Source organism: Leptosomus discolor, chromosome 12 (assembly GCF_034619465.1).
Source record: "Leptosomus discolor isolate bLepDis1 chromosome 12, bLepDis1.hap2, whole genome shotgun sequence".
NCBI lineage: Eukaryota > Metazoa > Chordata > Aves > Leptosomiformes > Leptosomidae > Leptosomus > Leptosomus discolor.
In genome coordinates, this window is record NC_141402.1 from 8,511,029 (window position 1) to 8,532,071 (window position 21,043).

General features: G+C 40.1%; 1 protein-coding gene across 2 annotated transcripts in view; it reads right to left on the reverse strand.

Moving 5' to 3' along the window:
* The window catches only part of GALNT18 (polypeptide N-acetylgalactosaminyltransferase 18), a 232,295-nt gene extending 212,230 nt beyond the window's left edge, over positions 1-20,065 (reverse strand). For both annotated transcript variants that reach the window (XM_086472177.1, XM_086472176.1), the window contains exon 1: positions 19,831-20,065. In XM_086472177.1, the coding sequence (XP_086328303.1) occupies positions 19,831-20,065 (235 nt within the window). The remainder of the gene's footprint in view (positions 1-19,830) is intronic.
* Positions 20,066-21,043: the final 978 nt, after the last annotated feature.

A 21,043-nucleotide genomic window follows, 5' to 3' on the forward strand; every position in this document is an offset into this window, starting at 1 on the left:
AGACACCTCTGACTTGGAATACTTATTCTGTACAGTACAGAAGCACTTCCGGAGTTAAGCCTGTAGAACAAAGAGCTGACAGTCCTGACTTTGTACCTTAAGGCATGTAATAAAGTCAGCTGAAGAATCAATAGCTTGAATCATTCCATTAGAAGGAAAGTGTTCAAGGAACTGAGGCTATTAGCACAAGCTTAATGGAATTAAGATATTAACAGAGTAAATGGCGACTCAGCTCTTCTATAAGTTATACTACAGTTCTGAGTAAACACCATCTTAGTCAGATGAAAGCATAAGGTCAGTGTTACAGGGATTTCCGAGGCAGTGGGAGGAAGGAAAAAAGTTTTTGCATTTAAGCACACATTAGAAACCGGCGATTCCTGGAGAGAGATGTATTAATAATTAAACAGAGCTTCTGGGTTGAAAAACTAATCAATAATATACATTAAGAACAGACATTCTCTGAAAAATTGGCAAAAATGGGTTACAGAGGTTACGTATTCACACCTAAGAGTTTCTATTTACATCCCTCATATCTGTCATTACTAAGACAAATTTATGCTAACCTCAAGACTTTTTAAAACTGTAGTTCCTTGCAGTGTTATGTTTAAAGACTGTAGTCGTTTATTAAATATTCCTAGCTACCTACCAGAATTTTCTTTATTGTTCCTCTAGTCAAAGATTTAAGCATCTGTTTTGTTTTAATGTTTTTTGTTTGTTTGTCATCTATGTGTAAAGAATTTAATGAAAGCGAAATTTTAAAAGAAAAACAATTGCCTTATGTCAGTAAGTTGATAGGTAACTCTTACTAAGCCATGAATTAAATTGGGGTTTACTGTGATAAGTATCATCTTACCCTAAAGAACAGCAATTCTTGTTCATGTATTGCACTATTACAATTCTTAACAGCTTTGTTGCCTTTACAGTGATTTTTAAGGTATCATTTGAGGAAGTTCTCCTAACAAGATATAAAACCTTTGCTACAGCACTAAACTAAATTACAGGAAACCATAGAGAGTATATGCTTTACAAAGCAACCGTACTACAGTCAGCAAATGAAGTGAGATTTTTTAGAAGTTTCAGTCCTTGTTCAGACAATTCATAACTCTACAAAAGCTGGCTAGCTACAATTTTGCTAATATAATGCAAAGTAGCAGAGCTGACAACACCAGAAACTGATTGACTATCACGAGTTTCCCTTGCTATGCCAGACTTCAGGATTTTTAAATTTTTTTTCATGAACAGGACACAGTACCCTGCAAATGCGCCTGCTGAGCCACCTTGAAATAGTACACAGTTTCAAAAAGGTGGAATAAAACTGTCTCTGTACCATAAAAAGCTGGTCTCAAAGAGAAACACAGAACCTTTCCTGCAAATCCTTATTTCTCATTTACTAATTTAACAGTATAAGGTAGTATTCCCTGCGCAATGCAAAGCAAGAAAAGGAACTTCATCCAGCCTAGTGACAGAAAAGAGCAAACAGTCCCAAGGGCCAGTCTCAGTGCCTATATACAAAACTATCACATAGTCAAGTGGCATTTTACCAAACCTGTTAGCATATAATTTGATCCTAAGCAAATAGAGATAAATACATCCTCTGACAAAGAAGATTCCTAACAAAAATAGGGAATTTCCATTATTGAAGCAAAAAATGCACTTACTAAAAATGTAACAACACTTATCTTCCTTCTGCAAACATTCTTTTAGCAATTCTGTTCATTGCAGAGTACCCAAACAGTGTCAAGTTTCTGTGCTTTGTTTCATAAAAATATTCATACATAGGCTGATTATAATGTATCCCAAACACAATTTGCCACGTAAATACAATAACTGATTGGATTTGACAAGCCTCCTTCTAGAACAGTAAACACTGAAGCTTTTGTTTAGCGATATTAATCAGCTCAGCAAGCCAAACGTGTCACCTGTGCCAGAATGAAAGAAAAATCATCCCCACCTGCTGGTAGAACAAGCACCAGTAATATCAAAAGGAGGCAGGACCATTAATCAAATGAATTAATCCAGATCCCAGCTATTCAAAGTGGCAGGCTTTCACCAGACACTCATCATGCCTGTAACTGATCACTCTATTAGCAATAATGATCCTGCTCTAACGGCTGTGGAGATCCAACCTGAAATCTGAAATAGCTTTCTGTAAACTAAGAACTGCCAGTCCAGATAGATGTCATAATTCCCCTCCAGACTGGTCCAGGGCCCTGCATTTGCACCTTAATACAGAATGAAGACAGTGTTGACTACAATAAAAATATCTTCATGTCCTATAAGGCTGTCTAATTTAAGAATAATTAGAAAACACAGATGTCAGGGAATAAATAGTACCTCAAACTTTAACTGCAGCTTGGCCATCAGCAAGGCTTTCTGACATTCTTACCTTCTGCCCAGTGGCAAAGAACATTACTGAAGACCTGTTCTCAAGTACAGGTTCCTACAGAATAGCAAATGATTACATAAAAATCAACAGGCTAACTTAAGTGGTGAAGTAGTGCGTTGTTTGTATGCCAACATGCTGTCCTCAGCTGTAAAATGCTAATTTATTATAGGAGGGTATCATACATCCTGAGCAAACATAAAAAATATTCAGATGGTGAAAGAAATTACTCTCCATGAATTCAAACATTGAAACTTTTATCTACCACACCCACCTATGACCACAATGTGAGGCTTTGCTAGCAACAAAGAAAAGTAATTAATTGTGATAGTAGCTGTTCTGTCTTCTAAAGTGATACATCCACACATTCCTACAGCAAAACAAATCCTTTAAAAAGCATTCTGCAGACCACTGAACAAAGTATCTGAAGATTTTTTCCACACTAGGTCTTCTGAAGTTTCACATCTGTTAAAGGTATGTTTTTACATATATATATAAATATACTCACACATATAAATATTCATGAGGGTTTCACCATAGTTTCTGTCTAGAATCTTTTCATTTTCTATATCTTACCTACTACTCAAAAAAACTACCTCCCTCCAAACTGCATGTGTACATACCAACACGTACACTAAAGATCTCTGGCATAGCTATCAAATACCAGTGAGATTCTGCAGCAATAGGTGTGTCTCAGCCTAAAGCCAGCACGGCCACACAGAGATCAAGTAATTTAAAGGTAATCAGTCCATAGGGACAATATGTTTTACATTTCCAAGCTTATACTAATTATGCCCCAAAGCTGTCAAAAGCACAGCCCTTTCCACTGACTGATGTTCCCAAACTCTACAAGTATGTACATGCAGCCTGGCAATTTCACATCTACATTTCACTTTATTTTCACATTCTCATCCTGGCAAATGAGGCAGTGGGCTCCTGAAACTAAGACTACAATGGTGAAGAACCAGCTTAATGTTTCACTGTCCCACTCCCAGAGATGCTGGATTCCAACAACCACTGAACTTTCTAGTCACGACCTTCAAAAAGTCTATGATCCCTTCATCGTCAAAGGAAATCCCGAAGCTGAGGAAAATGGATGATCAGCTCAGAATATATTCTGCACAATATATGAAGATAGCAAAGTACACTTTCCGTCTCATTTATTAATACTGCTGCTAATTTTGCTGTGTCCCAGGTTTTTGGCCTTCTGCAATCAGAATTCAGTGTAGCTGGTAAAAAAGCACATGTGCTGCAGCACAAACCAGGAAGTTGCAGTCATATTAGGAAAATGACTAGTCCCTTTTCTGCACAGGAATCCTTCTCAAGAAGCTTAGAAAGGACCTAGTGGTCTGATTTATTTAATTGTGTCCTAAGCACAAGAACTGATAACGCCAGTTTTCCTTTGGACTTAACTTCTGGATTTATGTCAGCTCTTTTGAAAATTTTCCAATGTTTAGGAAATTATTGGGGGCAGGCAGCTGTTTTGCACACACTGTCTCTGACAGTGAATATTAATAAGTGGAGCTTTTCAACTGGCACAAGGAGAGTACCTACACAGTCCCCCTCAATTATCTGTGGGAGACTCATATGTATATAATTATTTCCAAGATTTTTAACCTCTGATTCCCATCAATTTGACTACTAGATTCCAAAGTTACTAGAAAGGTAGACTGATGAATTAAATACCATTTTCTCATTAATTTAGATTCATAAGTAAAAGATGGAAAGATGAGATAACCCAATAGGTATTTGATTCCTCCTTTTAATGCCAATATTACAGCAATGATTTTAAGCAATTGCATAATAACCAAACTTTACTGAGTGAATTTCTCAGAATTTGTATTAGTCGAGTCTTTTCCCTCTAGTTCTCCTAATAGGAATAGCTATATAGCATGGCAATATAGTACATTTACAACCTTAAATCTGAGATAAAAAGATTGTATCAGCCAGCCAGCAAACAAGCAAACATTGAATGTGAACTGGCCATGGGCAGACATACCTCCACTGACACAATGGAGTTATAACATACTGCTGACACAGGCTGTGAATTTGCCCTAGAAAGCAATGATATTTAGTACAACTGTCAGTCCTTGTGCTCTAGAGAAAGACAAATCTTGTAGATTTAATCACTACTGAGTCACAATTCAGGCAGCTGCTGAGGCAGAAGTACACAGTCTGGCTAACTGTATGCTAACTAGACTACTGATAGCCACCACCTTCATGGACAAAAACCCACCTTCTGTGACTGGGAAATCGATACTCTCCTATTGGGGTGACACCTCTGCTCCTGAATGATTTAGTCCAAGACAAACCAAATACATGTCTATAAACAGAAAGTTCATTGTTGTGTTACTAAATAATAGGACAGCAGTGGAATCTAATATTCCATGATATCACAATTGTCCAAGGAAGCATCAACATCCTTACAGCAAATTTTAAGTTATCTTTTTAATTTTTAAAAATACCATGGAATATATACAAATAAGTTTATATACACATGTATATACACACACGTATGATAGGGAAGAAAAGTACTGCAAATGGTAGAACTATCAGGGTTTCTCTGATCTGAACTGTAATACCAGCAACGCACGTGGGAAAATTCTGAGGTATATCTCAAGCAATTTAAAAGTTGTTTAGTTTATTTTGGGGTTTTTTTTGGAATAGTAACATGCATTAAAGGAAGTTAAGCAGTCGAGGCTTCAAAGTCACTTATGGAAAAAAATTTAAAAATGTATCTAAGAGACCTATGGAAATAGGATGTACAAGTTTTTAAAAAAAACATTATACTGAAAGCCTGCTTCTCTGCCAGCCATGAGTTTTGTCACCATTTCTAATTTGAAGGTTTTTATTCACACTGTCTATTGATTTGACTGCACTTTGTGTATCAGGTAAAAGGCAGTGCTAAAACATGTCAAGACAATCAAGAGCCAATTTAACATGTATATATAAACAAACTCATTCAACAAGTTGCATACACCAAACAACTGGGAAAACAACTTGCATTCAGACCTTAGAGTATTTGTTGCAAGAAGAGGTCTATATGGGGCTTCAAGATTGAGGCATTCAAAGAATGGCATTCTTGAGGAAGCAGAAAGGAAGCGTGTTGGACAAACGGGCTGCTTTCAGACTTCCGGAAAATGAGCTATAACAAGAACATAAGGAGACTAACCTTACCTTCAAACACACAAGAAACAGGAGTTTAAATTTTTAACTAAAACCTCAAATAATGCAAATTCTGAGCTTAATTTCTACAACTGGAAAGAACCATATACACACAACATAGAATAATCTGACAGTATCGCAACAGAGTCAGTTAATTTGTTGCTGTTCATCTTCCGTAAAGGTACATAGGGGAGAGGGGTAACTGCACTAACTGACACACAGCATAAGGCTCCAAACGAGCCCATGTGCACCTTGTCCTTTTCTCCCTTCTTAGAATACAAGTGAGTTTCCTGGTTAAGCAGCACACAGTTACTCTGCCTGGCAAAAAAAAAAAAAAAAAAAAAAAACAGACTAAATAAGAGGGAGAAGATATTCACATTAGGAAAGCTTTAGAGTACTTAGACATTTTGTCTGAGAGAGAACCTACCAAAAAGACCCTATCTACACACACTGCCTGTTCGTTCTATACATAGAAACTGTGAACTCAACAGGGACTTCACTATCTTGGAAGAAGGAAAACTCACAATTTGAAAGTAATTCTACAGAAAGAAAGTACGTTGAAGAAGTAGAATTAACTTGAACACAAATTTCACAGGAAGACATTCCATTGTAAGTCAACACTATAGCAAGATCATTGTCCCTCTGATGAGATTCATCAACAGGAGCCTCCAGCACCCTGGAGGAAGTCTGCCACTACGTGCAAGGGTTAACCATCATTCCTGGTTTGTTGGTTTTTTGTGGTTTTTTTTTTAATAAAGTGGATCAATTTGATGAGGAAAAATGAATTTTCATTCCCATTTATGCTATTTGACACTGTAAGCATTCACTGAAATTTGGCTGAATACACAGTCTAACGTACCTTTTTAGCAACCATCCAGTCTTTCTTCAAAAATTTCTTTGTTTAATCTTTTTTTCAAAGAGCTAGGCAGCATGGGAACTCCTACATATTTATAAGAAACATCCCACGATTTAACTTACCTTTTCCTAACCACTTTTCTCCATAGGTTCCTAAAGTCCACTAGCTGAAAACTCTTAACTTGCTATGATACAGGGCCACAATTTTTGAAAAGTAGGATTAATATAGAGGTAAAAATAACACTCCTAGAAAACAAAGTAAGACATCAGCAGAGTTTGGCTAAAAAGAAAAGAAAAAAAAGAGAAAAAAAAAAAGAAGACATCAGGCTCTTCACTGGGCCATCAGCACATCCCACCACATGGCACTGCTGCAGTGTTTTAAACTATTTAAATTTTCATTCAAATTCTAATTGCTTGACTGCAACCTTGTTTGTATCTCTAGTTAACCCATTTTAGTTTGTATTTTGCATTTGGAGCTGCCAAGGCAAGTTGTAACAAAACCACTGCTAGACATGAGATCTCTTGAAAACCGATATCCCACACAGCATTGGGAAAAGTACGTGGCCAAAACACCATGCCCAGGCCTTAATATTCCTAAAGGTAGATACTATGATGGATACTTTCATTTGTCCACTTAAGGAGAATATGCAACTTCCCCTTAGGAAATTTGAACTGAAAGATGTGAAATTTAAATGTGTAAGTTTCTTCAGCCAGGGCCTTCTACTCCCAGTGTTACTCACACTGTTTGAGGTGACTGCAAGCTCCAGACACCACAGGGAAGGAGAGGTTGTGCCAGCAGCATTAGACCTCTGCCAGAGCTGCTGAATATCCCAGCAGCTTACCCCAAGAGGGCTAATTCCTGTCTCACTGCTTTCACTGTTCTCTGGTGTAAACTGGGAATGACTCAAGGACTGTATTTACACAGATGTCCAGTTCAGTGAGATGAAACACCCTACAAAGAGGGAGCTTTTGTTTATCTTCCTCCCTAAGAAGCAACAAATACATATGTTTTATCATGTTTAAAGTTGAGTCTTGAGAAAATTATTGAGCTCTATACACTTCATGTACTGAAAAACAGTATGAATGTGACTTCATAAAGTTACCTTTTTTTTTTTAATCTAAAAGACACATCTACTCATTCTGATGAAATGAGTAGTATTTCTCTTGATTTTATTTTAAGTTCAGTGAAAAGGGTATTTTTCCACCTAGTGTTGAATTGCCCCTTTTAGGTAAACCGCTTGAATAAACCCTGCTTGTTGGATGATAATTGAATGAGCTTGGGGAATTTTGCCAGTTCCAGGTGTCAAGAAGTTGGGAGAAATTAACATCTGTTCTCATCAAATAGCAGAAAGGCAAATTCAAAGTCACTCTTAACAAATTTGTAGCATGAACATTAAGAGTAAAAGAGATACATTAAAAATTATTTTTTTAAAGGAAAAATACGAGGGTTTTTTTAATTAGCTCAATGTAGCAAACCTAAGTTGCTACATCCTATGTGGTTATTTTATCATTTTTTCTCATATCTTGCACTGTCACAAGTTCTCATTGTGGCTAAAACTCTCTCACATTCTCTGAATTGCGTTCATTGTAAAAACAGCCAGACCATTACCTGGCTACACACTGACACGCAAGAACAGCCTGGCTAGCTAGGTGCTAGCTATGCACAAGTTTTAAAAACAGACACATGGCAGAGAACACACTGCTAAGTGTTTGCCATTGCCTGCAATTTGACAATGTTTTACATAAATCCTTTAATAATTACATTATGTTTCATACTTATGGATACTTTGATTCTTCTTTCCGATCCCCTTCTTCACGCTTCAGACCCAGTTGCTGACATGGGGATAAGCGAAAAGGAACGTATGAGCCACCCTTCTTGACCCCAACCTGGCCTGCGAGTATCCAGGGCAGAATTCTGAGGCAGCAGGGGGGACAGAGGAAATGAGTTACTGCTTTTTTAGTGTTCTGCACAGATCATCCCATTCACTTCCAAGCCCCACAATACCTCAGATATTTGAATTACTGCAGCATGGCAATGACAGCAATTTATGCAAGTCCAACAGCGGAAAGAATTTAGAGCAAGAACTTTGCCTGCATTCACACTGACTGAGAACTCAGTCCAGAGACCCTCTGTTATGTGGAAAGAATGTAACCCAAACAAATAATTCAATATCTATTAATATCTTAAGGTTTTTAATGTAAGGGAAACATTTCAAGACAGAACAGCCTCTACCAGGACTTCCTTCTTCTCACTTTCACATAAAGACCTCACATCATTTTAGCAGTAGAAAGGGTGCAAATGCACAGTACTTGGATAGATGGCTTTACTATTTAAAGTTTGGCTTAACTGGACAGTGAAGCAACAATCCAATTGCTGGAGAAGCAAATACCCAGAATTATTTTCCACTGAATCTGCACCAGCACACACAGTGTTGAGTAATCCTTCCTCCCTGTACCTTCTTTCCCTAGGGCAGCTATCGACTTTTTATGGAAGTTACACGGCATTCTTACCTGGCAAAACCAGCCACAAAAGCTAGGTTAAAAGCACAATCTCTTCGTCTTAACCTGCTGAGAAAGTTATTCCCTATTTTTGTCCCAACACCACAAACATACTGGGAGTTATTCATATAAGCATGTTCTCAACATCAGCACAGCCACTCACAGCCTAAAAGCTGCTCACACAAAGATAATAACAAAACATAATGAGAAAATCATTGCTGAGTATAACAAAGTATAATTAGGGGAAAAAAAAAAAAAAAAAAAAATCACACTCCATGGTCATGCCAGTTTTATATTTATTACCTCATTATATTAACAAAACTGGGGGGGGGGGGGGGGGGGGGGGGGGGAATTACTCTACAAACTACACTTACGCCCATAGAGCTGGTGACCGCGACCAGCATGTTTCGCTGCTGGCAGCTGCACAAAGAGTACTTTGGGCTGAAGGGCTGACTATCCTTCAATTCCTGTATAACTGATACAGGTGGTTTAAACACACAGCCATGTGCGGCAGTCTTTATAATGACACTTATAGACTACCTCATCTGGTACCTGTGTGCTTTTCTGCCACAGTCAACCTCTCTTTCTCCATGGTATGAAGCCAATACCAGGATTTGATGAGGTACTGCAACGTTTTGCCAGATTATGACAGAAGCTTTTGTTTTCCTCCTCATCTCAGAACACAAATAAGAAATACATTTAGACTAAACTTTTTTTTTTTTAATGTTAATTTTTAGGAATGTTGCCAATTCATTTTTAGCAGATGGTTTGCTATTTAATGCCCTTAGGCAAGGCAGAAGAGCTTTAATCAATAGAATCAAAAGAAATGTTGGAAAATTACACACAATTTAAAAAAAATCAAAGGCATTTACTACACATTGTCAAGCAGACAAAAACATATTGACATGTTGTTACTGCAAGGAGCCAAGGAATGTTTCACACATTACGACATTAAATTTCCTTTTACGTGTTTTCAAGTCTCCAGGCTTCCTCATAACAAAGAATGTTACTCTTTCATAAATTTAAAAATCTCCAACAGCAGCTTATTTCTTAATTATGAAAAAAGGATCCAGTGCTGAACAATTAAAATCTACCCTCAAGAGCTAGAAGTTGCCACGTAAAAAGCTTTTCCTTTGCTTACTTCAAGTGAGAAATCAACAGTGTGGCTCCCCATTCTCTCTATGACCCAGTATTCTACCTGCTCCTACAACAGTCAATCATCCTGAAAACAGTCTCCACTAATAAGTGATGAAACGTGCAGGATTCACTCTAGCCATCAGCTGTTACTCAATTACTGCAGAGCACACTAACAACTGTCTGCAAACCTGATTCCAATGCACTTCAGGCAATACTTCTGCCCTTCACATTTCCCGACTGCAGGAGTCTGTTCCTGTCATCACCATACTGAGATATTATGCAAACATGCTCCCATTTGCTCTCATCAAGTTCTTGCTTCAGTGCCTGTATTACCATTTACAAACTCTCCATGTCAGCCCGTATCAGGCAATGGTGAAAACCCTTCCCACCTTCAACACAAGACATATGGATCCTTAGCGTAACCATTAAAAACACATATACAGAGATATATTATTATTATATAGAGAGTATTTTATATTAAATATGTATACATATTTCCATATTTATTTGCATGCAAAATTTTTCTCAGTACTTGAATGAAAATAGAGCAATCGAATTCACACTACAAAGGAGTTTTTGAATTACTTTCATGTAAAAAAGACAGAAGCTGCGCTGAAAAACTCATGTATGTTGATATAATTGCATTTATATCAAGTATAACAATAAATCAATGAAAATGAAGTGTTTCTATACCAAAAGCATTCCTGTTACAATGCCTGTGTTTAGAAAAATTAAAGCTGCAAGTGGGAATGATCTATCCAATCATGAGCTTTCTGTCATCATTTTGCTACTGCTTTTTCTAGCCTTGCTGCCTTTAGTGCATAAATTCACTAGTCTTCCTGGCATTATGTACAGCTTTATACATCCCTTTGGAACTTGTGGGGACTTTTTTATTGTTGGTTTGCTTATTTTATGTCTAACAGTTTGGAATTAATTTTGAACTTACATTGCTTTACAACCATACAAAAATATTAGCTAAACACAAGCTTAAAATATCTCATTCAATTACATCTAAGTTTAATGATGTCATAATCCTTTACGGCTGACATCATGTTGTAAAGTCACAGAGTACTAACTCTACTGCCTATTGAAAAACCAGGATCAGAACAACAATACATGATTACAGTATTAGAGACCAAGAGCAACAGAATTTTGGTGCCAAAACCAGTATCTTGCTTACGACATTCTGACTGCATGCAAGCCAAATATTTATTACTTCATTAAAAATACTACACGCTTTAAAAGGTCAATATAAACTAAATCAAATAGATTTAAGTCTTGCATTTTTGAATGCTAGATTTGGTTTTAATTAAGAGGCAAATATTTGTAATAATCTACTGGATGTGAAACTGGTTTGAGAGTGACAAGAATGTAAAAGGCTTTCAGAACAGAATCAGAACAGTGCGTCACTTCTTTCCACTCCATGGAAACTCAATAGCACTAGTTTCACCAGTTTCAATAACACTAGTGGAAGCTCAATAGTTTCCACTCAATAACTGTATTTCCATATTAACTAAAAAGGGACAAAACATCCAGGTACTCTTATGCAGCCTTTAGCTTTTTCTGTATTTCTCTCCTCCCTGACCCTTCTCACCCTCGAAATTTTTACACGTGAAGTGAACACATCTTCTAACAAAATACCATAGAAATTACAACATACTACTCCCTCACCCTTTGCTTGAGCAGCTGTTAGCACAAGTAGTAGAGGGAAATGCTGGCAACATGTGATCACGCAATATACAGCTGTAAAATTATTAATACCACAAAGAAAAACAAACAAATAGAACAAAGTTATTTCAAAAACTATTCTGCACTCTCTTATGCAAGTCCTACTTATTCTGTGCACAGAGAAATCCCAAAAGGTGTTTCCTCTAACCATAACTTTATTGCAATGATAATCCTGTAATGGATGGGTAGAGCCTCACTGAGTCTGCTCTGCTGGAAAAGTTTATTTGACAGTTTTTCTTTTACCTATGGCATGCCAAACCTTCTTGCAAAACCTTTGGCAAGCCGTGACTCGATGCAGAAAGAAAAGCTTCAAAGAAATTTGAATCCACCATGAAAGCAGGAACAGGTAATTCACTGCATTAGTTGGATGATTCATGAAATAGATCTCTAGCTAGATCCAGATTACATATGGGCAAGTAACACAGTCTAAAAATCTGTATTATCTCCCTAAAATGAAGACTAGAACAACCCTTTACCTATGAAGAAAAAACAGAAATACTATCTCTTTTTCTTATATTCATCAGAAAGCTGCTTATAGAAATCCTCTTTTCTCAGAGATCACCTGTGACAGCTCTAATAAAAGGAAAATTCAAACATTCACATTTAAAGTAAGGGTTTTGATTTAGGAGGTAGGAAATGGCAAAACCAAAACTACAATAGGATTTCCACACCCCTACTGACATTATTGACACAAGGTCACTGAGATCACAAATTTTCAAGATACAAGCAGAGAATTAGGCAATTATGTGGTATTTAAGATGTGCTAATCAGATATCTCTCCCAACATGCTTGTTATAACCTTATACTTCAGAGCTCATGTCAGTCTCACATTCATATCAGTGAGGCCAAGACTGATGCTGGGAGAACAGATGTGGCTACTACACAACACCGTGACGTTTGCCTGCTGCAGGATTCACACACTGTCTTTGAGCTGTTACTAATGGGAGAAGAGAAGATCTTCTGTTGGATTCATCTGAGGAACTCCCGCAGTGAGCCAAACCTGCCACCAACAGTCTGTATAAATCTGGCCATATTTCAAGAGAATTTTGAGGTAGCGACTTCAATCTTCCATCTCCATATTATAAAAAAAGAAATTACAATATTCTCATTTGTTCATTTTCAAAGCCATGTAGAGGAGGTGCTGGAGAGCTGTAATAATTACAGTCATGGTTTTGGCTCCTAAAAATAAACTACATAAGCCAGAAAAAAAAAAAAACAACACCCCAGCATGTGAGTCTAGAGTTTTGTCCTGTTCCTTAAAGATAGAGATTAAGTACCACTAGCATGTAGGAGCTACCTTTCAAAACATAGACTTGAACTCAATGTACAATAACACTCTTGCATTTGCTTCAGAAACGCAGAGAGTATACCTTGTGTACGAGACATCTTTTTCTGACCTAGTAAACAAGAACAGACATATCACATCACACGGCACCTCAGCACCAGGCTCCTCTGAGCAAAGGCTCTGTTGACTTTCAGGCCGCAAGAGAAGTCACATCTTCCACTGCTCTCTTTGCTTACCCTTGGATGAACAACAGTTAATTGGTAGACCACAATCAACCCCAGGCCACGGTATGCCCAAGTGGAAGGGTGTTTTTTACATGGGACTGCTAGGGCAGATATTGCCATGAGCGCGTGACACTGGGGCCAAGCTGATCTCACACACAATACACAATTCCCAGCAGCTATATGTAGGTCTCGCTTTCTGTTTCTTTTCACATGTATTTATCCATATTTTGGTCATGTAGATAAAAACTACTCATTAGTACTAAAAAGGGCATAACAGTCTAGTAGAAAGTCAAAAGAATTGAGCAACATTTTCCAAAGTGACACCTAGCCAGTGTAAATGAAGCAATGAGCTGAGTCCAGAACCTTAAGCAGAATAGCTACCTCCATCTCTGCACAGCCCATAAATCATCTGCTCAAAGATTGCAATCGACTCTTTCCACTAAAGCTGTGCCATTGTGAAGAGATAACAAACATCAACAAAAATGAACCTTTTCAGAGAGAAAAGGCAAAATTCTCAAGCTTAGCAATAAGAGAACTAGGGGAGGGCACAGAAGTCACAGTTTCCAGCCTCTGCTCCCTGTTCATTTTTTAACCTTTTGCGGAAGACTTTCATGTGAACTACAGAAATTGTCTAGATTGAAGGAAACAGAATCCAGGTCATTTCTCTTCCCAACTACAACGCTACTATTCACTCTCACTTTGTAGCCCAATAAAACTTCTGCTGTTTCTGGCTCAACAGACACAATTTCAAAAAAAAAGAAAAAAAAAAAAAAAGAACCAACTGGCATGATACATGATATTCTCATTGTACAAACCTGAAGAATTAATAAAGCAACCTAGCAGGCAATCCGGGGGGGGGGGGGGGGGGGTGGAACTAACTCATTCTGAAAAAACAACTTTTAATCATGAAAGGAATCATTCCATCTCCAGTAATAAAATAAGGCCAGACGTCACTTTTGGCCACTGCATCCTAACCATAGCAAAATAAATCCTCAGTGGAAGAACCACCAATAATGAATATAATTAGAAGAGAACTAAAGATATTAAAAGCACAAAAAAGTTAACTTTAATAATAGTAATAATAACTTATCAAGTTGTAGTCAACATAACCAACATCATTAAGTCTTCAGTAGATGGCCCCTGAAATACCTGCACCTCCAGCAATGCATGAAAATTTACAGCAATTTAAGTCTTCTATCTGAAATCACTATATTAAGGTTTTCTTTAGTGCACCCATTCCTAAGCACGGAAGAACATGAAAGTTAAATTCAAATTAATCTGCACTGACATGCAGCAATCTAGAATGACTTTGTAAGTCACAGCCTAAAGAGAAAAAATAATGGGATTAATCCTGAATGTCTTACATACCCAAGTAGTTCCTTCTCTTGCAATTAGTTGCATTGGGACAGCAGGTCTCCCTGCTTGTACAGAGATTGTGAATATAGGGCCCTCTGCAGTGAAGCAAAAGCTGTGTTCCCAGGGCGACTGTCTGCTGCTGATTTGTTTCTCAGTAGAATAAATACACTGCAGTGAGTGATAAACATGCCTAATTGCTTTTGAGAATGAGGGAAATAAGCCAGGGGGATTTAACAACTATTTATTCCCAAAAGGAAAACACGACAAGAGTAAGAGACATGCTGGAGCGGCCATGCAAATCCTAGTGAGCCTGACTTCATGGAACCAGCTAGCCAGCCAGGCTGCAAAGGCCAGCTATCGCAAACCAGAGGTTTATATACTACTTTCTTCCTCACGTCCAAGACCAAGAAATAAATAAACAGTAGATACTAAACATGGAATTTACTTACCCAAACCTTTAGATGGCTAAAATTAAGCATCTGGGCTGACCTAGTTCCTGAACTCAAAATATGCAATTTCTGAAAGCAAACCGTTCCACCCTAACACTTGTCCAAGACCCTGGGAATGAATCACACACTGGAGATCTCTCCCTCCCACAACTGACCACAGAGAGTGATTAGATACCCAACTATGGGATAGCTAACATTAGCTGAAGTAAATCCAGAGCAAATCATTCTAAGCAGCAGGTTGAGAGGTAACACATACATCTCCTCTCTTACAAACTTTCCCTAGTAAGTCCACACAGTGCTTGACATTCCATTTATGACAACAGATGCAGCAGCCTGAAAGATGAGGGATCGAAGTCCTACTACAACACAGATGTCTTAGTAACCATCCATTGATCTTAACTAAGAATTCAACTGGTCCAGAAATAAACTGTGTGTTTACAACTTTAACTTAGATCTACTCTATGTAGTAACTGCATGTAAGCTGTTAATTCTGTTTAGGTCCCAAGGCAGGGCAGGGCAGGCAGGGAAGGCAAGGAAGTAAGTTCATTTCATAGACTTCATAGCCCATAATCTTTTAAAATAATGCTGGAATGCAAGCATCATCTGATTAAAACTAGGAAGGCTGAAAAATATTAAAATCACATTGCATAATAAGACAAACAGGACAGCATGCATGAAGTGTTTTAAGTGATATCAGCTTGACCATAGCACAGACTTTCAAGGAAAAGGTTCAACTCATCACCTATGATGGCCTAAAGGTAGGCTGCAGAAAACAGTAAATTGTTCTCTTGATAGTGTTTTTCCTCTTGTCATTGTTACAAACTAAGTATCTGATTAAGAGCAGCCTGCCTACTCACATGATCTTCCAACTGCACAGGCAACTCAGGGCACCTTTTTAGTGACAGAGCCAGCACATGATGCATTATTAAGATAAACGATGTGTCGTGATGTGTCTGAAGCGCTCTTGTATCGATTTTAATAAAACGAGAGTGTTTAGGGTTTTTTAAACCATTATGTTCCTTGTGAACTCAACACAACATACTGCTTTCAAATAAAATTGAGAAAAACTGATTTCAAATCCTAGGTTGGAACCACAGATATTTCATTTAACACAATATTCACTACCCTTTGCCCTTTCAAGTATAATTTCTGGTAATAAAGCTCAATAGTACTAGATGATACATGTGCCATACACCTTTGTTAGACATAAAAAAGGACTGCATTTTTCATAAAACTATCCATCTAGTCTTTTCCTCAGTTTCTTTCACACACATAAAACACACACGATCTCAAAAAAATACACCATCTTGTTTGCAAACCCAAAAGAAAGTGGAAACAAAGTTTCTCACAGTGAGTTGCCTGCTAGAATAAAAAGTATGCCTTCGACTAAAGATTTGGGGCAGGGAGGAGAATCTCTTTAGTACCACCCAGGTAGCATTCATATGTAATTAACACTACAATCACCACAAAACACCCTCATAGAAAAGTATGCAGGTCATCATCATTGTAAAAGGGTAAAGTGGTTTGGCCAAAACCATCTTGTAAACTATGGCAGATGACAAGTCAAGAATTCATGATTCCTAGGCTTAAGCTCAAGTTCCAGCATCTTGCTTCCAGTCCACACTGCCCAACTGGACTGCAATGCTGTCAATCCTGCCCCAAACTGCCTACCACAGAAGTCAGCATACAGATGCACGACGCTGGCACAGCATGCCCATAGGCTACACGACGTAAAGTAACACACACTGAGGAAAGAAGGAAGCAGGGAAGCACCATACAGGCAGAGCAGACACACATGCTCTTACTCAATTTCCAGCACCCTGAAAACATGTGCAGAGAAATTATCCTTCAGCATTTGCAGTAACGTGAATACACAGTGGTGTAAGATGTGCAATATGGCAGGTACATACTTTTGAATTCACACTTTTCCATTCTTGGCCAATACCAGTACCAGTATTTCCCTTTCCACACCGTTCTTTCCGAAGAAGAGGCACGCATACTTTCATTCTCTCTGAACTTCTCTTATCTGGAAATTCCTTTTTCAGTTTGATACTTTTCCTGCCATGAAAACTTATTTTTAAAAAATACATACTTTAGGAAGCATTTTATATGAAGGCATCTCTTATTCCTTCTCATTTCCAGGACACTTGATAAAACATTACAAGACTGCAATTTATATGCTAAAGGATTTCCCAGATGGCATCTAATTAAACAATTCAATCAGAAAACAAATTAAAATGAAATATTGGCGTAACCCCACGTGTAAAATACGGCAGTTAAACCTCTCTGGTATTTGCAGGATATTCCCATGGAATGCAATTCTGTTACTCATGCTAATTTCATGCCTGTTCAGCACTGCAGAATATCTGAGCTATTGACCTCTCCAACATAAAAAAGAAGTGGTCCAAGGAAAAGTTGTAATAGCAAACTACACATAACCCTTGTAACCTTGTCCAGAACTATTACGGCAATCTCAAACTTAAAGCTGACAAGCTCATCCCAAACCCACTGAAGCTTGGGATATTCCTTCCAACAACTTCAGTAAATTTTGCACCATGACCCAGAATTCACAGCATCTCACAAATGCTTAGCAAAATCTGATCAAAACAACATCTTACTCTGCAATCTCTGCCACAGAAATTCCTTGTGAACCCCAGTTATCATGACTTGACAAGTAAAGGCACAGAAAATCTACTGAGGGATAACGACCTCTGATTTTTATTTTACTTATTTATTTCTCTTAAAGAGAAAGTGGTTTCAATAAGGTATAAGACATTGTAAACTTTTTTCCCATAAATATATTTTAGTACTTATTACCAAACTGTTCACTTTATTTTTAGAAGACTCTCTCCAACTTTCATACAAATGTTATTTAAGGAAAATATCTTCTCATTTGGTTTATGCATAGTCACAAACAGCCACGAAAAAAGAGTTTATGCTCTGATTCATGCTACACTCTCCCCTGATTTGAGTATACCTTTCTCCACTACTCTGAAAAGAACCACTGACCAAAGGAATATGACGATATGGGCATTGCTATTTTCCTTGAAAAGAAATGAATATTTGAGGTTCACACCAAAAAAACTGAAGGAGTTATGCTCCAACCTCACATGGAAAGTCAATTAATTTCATGTATCTAACTCTTAACAGCACCTTTTGAACAATCCCTGCCTTCATACATGCTTCCACAGTGCACTCCGCTGGCACACAGACAAGCATGTATTTCCTTTTAAAATCCATTTCAGGAAACAAGGGTCTGCATGAGAGAACTTAAAACTTGCAGAAGCTGCTATAACTCATCCTCTAGAAAAAAAAAAAAAAAAAAAAAAAAAAAAAAAAGTAGTAATTTACTAATTTACCCAAGGTGACAAAACTACCTGAGAAATTAAGGCATATACAAACTGAACGGTGATGCACCATATTTTAAAAAAATATTAATATGAGTCACAGCAAAGTAACTGGGCTTTAATAGTGCTGCAAACTTACAAGTATTGACAAGCAGTGGACGCCCAATTCATACGGGATTAGCCACCCTGCCTGCTCCACCTTTCTTCATACTCCCAGAAGACCAGTTGGCCAAAGCTGCCTGGAAGTAAGAAAGATTTTTTTGCACTGATGACAGGTATCCTTTCCCAGATGGTCTGCTCTCCCTTTTCAGATTTAGGAGAGACTAGAATTGGGATTTGAACATTCAGTGCAGGTTACACAGAAGCAGAGAAAGATAGTCCCTCTAGATTTTATGAGTTCTCACCTACCCCCACGCTTGGCCTCCGCACTATCCAACCCACTTACCAGACTGAGAGAATGCCATGCAGATTATGAAAATATAAAGGAAGACGCTAAAGATCATTCAGCAAAGCAAAGTCATGTAAAATTCCCAAATTCCCAGGAAATAATCATATTCTCCCCACATTGCCTGCCCACTTCAACCGTTCTCCCAGAGCTCCCATTAAAAGGAGATCAAATTAAAGAGGCATTACACAAATGAGAGATTGCCCCAGTTATAATCCCAAGGGGCTCCCAGCACTACAGCAGCACTAAGAGAAAAACCTTGAGCACACCCGAACACACACAGACTCTCAGTGCGGATTAGCAGAGTCAGGTTTACAGGGGAGTAGGACAAAAATTCCCCTCGCAGCAACCCATTTCGGAAAACAAAAATAACAAATACAAACCAATGACGGTAACGGCAAGACGGGAAGAGGCTTCCCTGCCCTTCGCGCCGAGCCCTCCCCGCGGACCCCCTACTTCAGCAAGACAGTAACAGCCAGGGAGCTGAGGTCAGGTTTATTACAGCGCCAGGCCGAGCTCAGCCCAGCGGGGCTGCCGCCGCCGCTGCCCAGCGGCCCGGGCCGAGCCGCCCCGGAGCCCCCTGCCGCCCGGTTCGCCCCGGCCCCGAGCCCCGCCGCGCACAGCCCACTCTCCGCGGGGGGGGCGACGCGGCTCCCGGCGGCCCCGGCTCGCTGCCCCGTGCGGAGGCCGCCCCGGGAGGAGGGAGGGGAGCGGGGCAGGTCCCCCCACGCCGCCCGCCTCCGCCGCTCCTCTCGCCAGGCACCGGGAGGGGACCGCCAGGGACTCCCACACGCACCGCAGCCTCCGCGCAGCCTCCGCGCGGCCCCCGGCTCTCGCCGATCGCGACAGAAATGTCACAGGAACACGCAACAAACGCGGCGGGAGGGGATGGAGACTGCACACGGCAAGCGGCGGGGTGGGGAGGGGAGGGAAAGCAAGCCGGGGGTAAGGTGGTACCTTGGATGTGCTGCTTGATGACATTTTCCAAATGGTCCAGCCTTTCTATAATCCTTAAAGTGTCTCCTTTGTCTTCCTCTAACTTTTTTTCTGAGATCGGCTCCTGCACTTTCACGTAAACACTGGCAATGTAGTTGGTGACCCAGCCCACGTACAGCAGGCAGACAATGTTAGTCATTCCACTCAAAATCACGCAGGTGGACACTAAAGTTTTGGTTTTCCTGGTGCACACCATCCTGAGATCCCTCCATATAGCTCCAAAAATCCTGTGATGCAGAAAACAAAAATAAACTGCGATGAAAATAAATCCTTTCCCCCCTCTCCCCGAAACGGAGACCACTCAGAAGTCAGTAAATTTCCATGCAAAAAGTTCTCTAATCCACAGAATAGAAAATACATATATTTGTCGCCTACCTAGAAGGAGATGTGGGGGCGCGGAGGGCTGATAATTAGAATCCTGGATTTTAGTACATTAAAATCGCCGAAACTTTGCGATAGCAGTGCCGACAGCAGCCCAGCAAGGCGTGCCAGCCGCCCGGCTACCCGCTGCTTTAGGCACCGGCTCCTGCCAGGGCCATCAAGGACGCGAGCAGCCCCGCGCCCAAGTGCCGCAAACTTTGTTCCCTCCGACGCCGCTCCCCATCGCGCCCGGCCACCGCTCCAGAATCAGACCTCGGGAGCAGCTCGCCGGAGTGGGGCTTGCTCGGCGGCGGATTGACAGCCCCTTCCTCCAATGAGGAGCCTGCTCCGGCACGGAGGTTGCTGCCATCACCACATGGCCGACGGGGACCCGCGCGGGGCGGGGTTACGGCGGGGCCCACCTGCTCCCCGCGCGGACACACACACACACACACACACACACACGCACGGCGGCGCCGGGGCCCCTCCGCCGTGCCGCAAGCCGGGCGGCGGGGCGGGGACGGCGGCCGCCGGCTCCCGCTGCAGCTGGCTGCCAGGCGTTCCCAGCCGGGAGGGGCAGGAGCAACAGCCAGTTCCCGCTCGCTGCAAGTGGACGCTTTGCTGCTCCTCTGGAGAGGGCAGCCGGTGTCGGTCAGACACACGCTCGCACGGAAAGTCGTCCATTTGCCTGGAGGGGTCGAAACTGGAGACGTGCCTTTGGCTCTTCGGGGCTACCAGTTCCACAGCTCCAGGTACCCAGCGACCACCCACTATTACAATATGTTTGCCTTTTAGCCTGTTTGCGTGCCTCCTC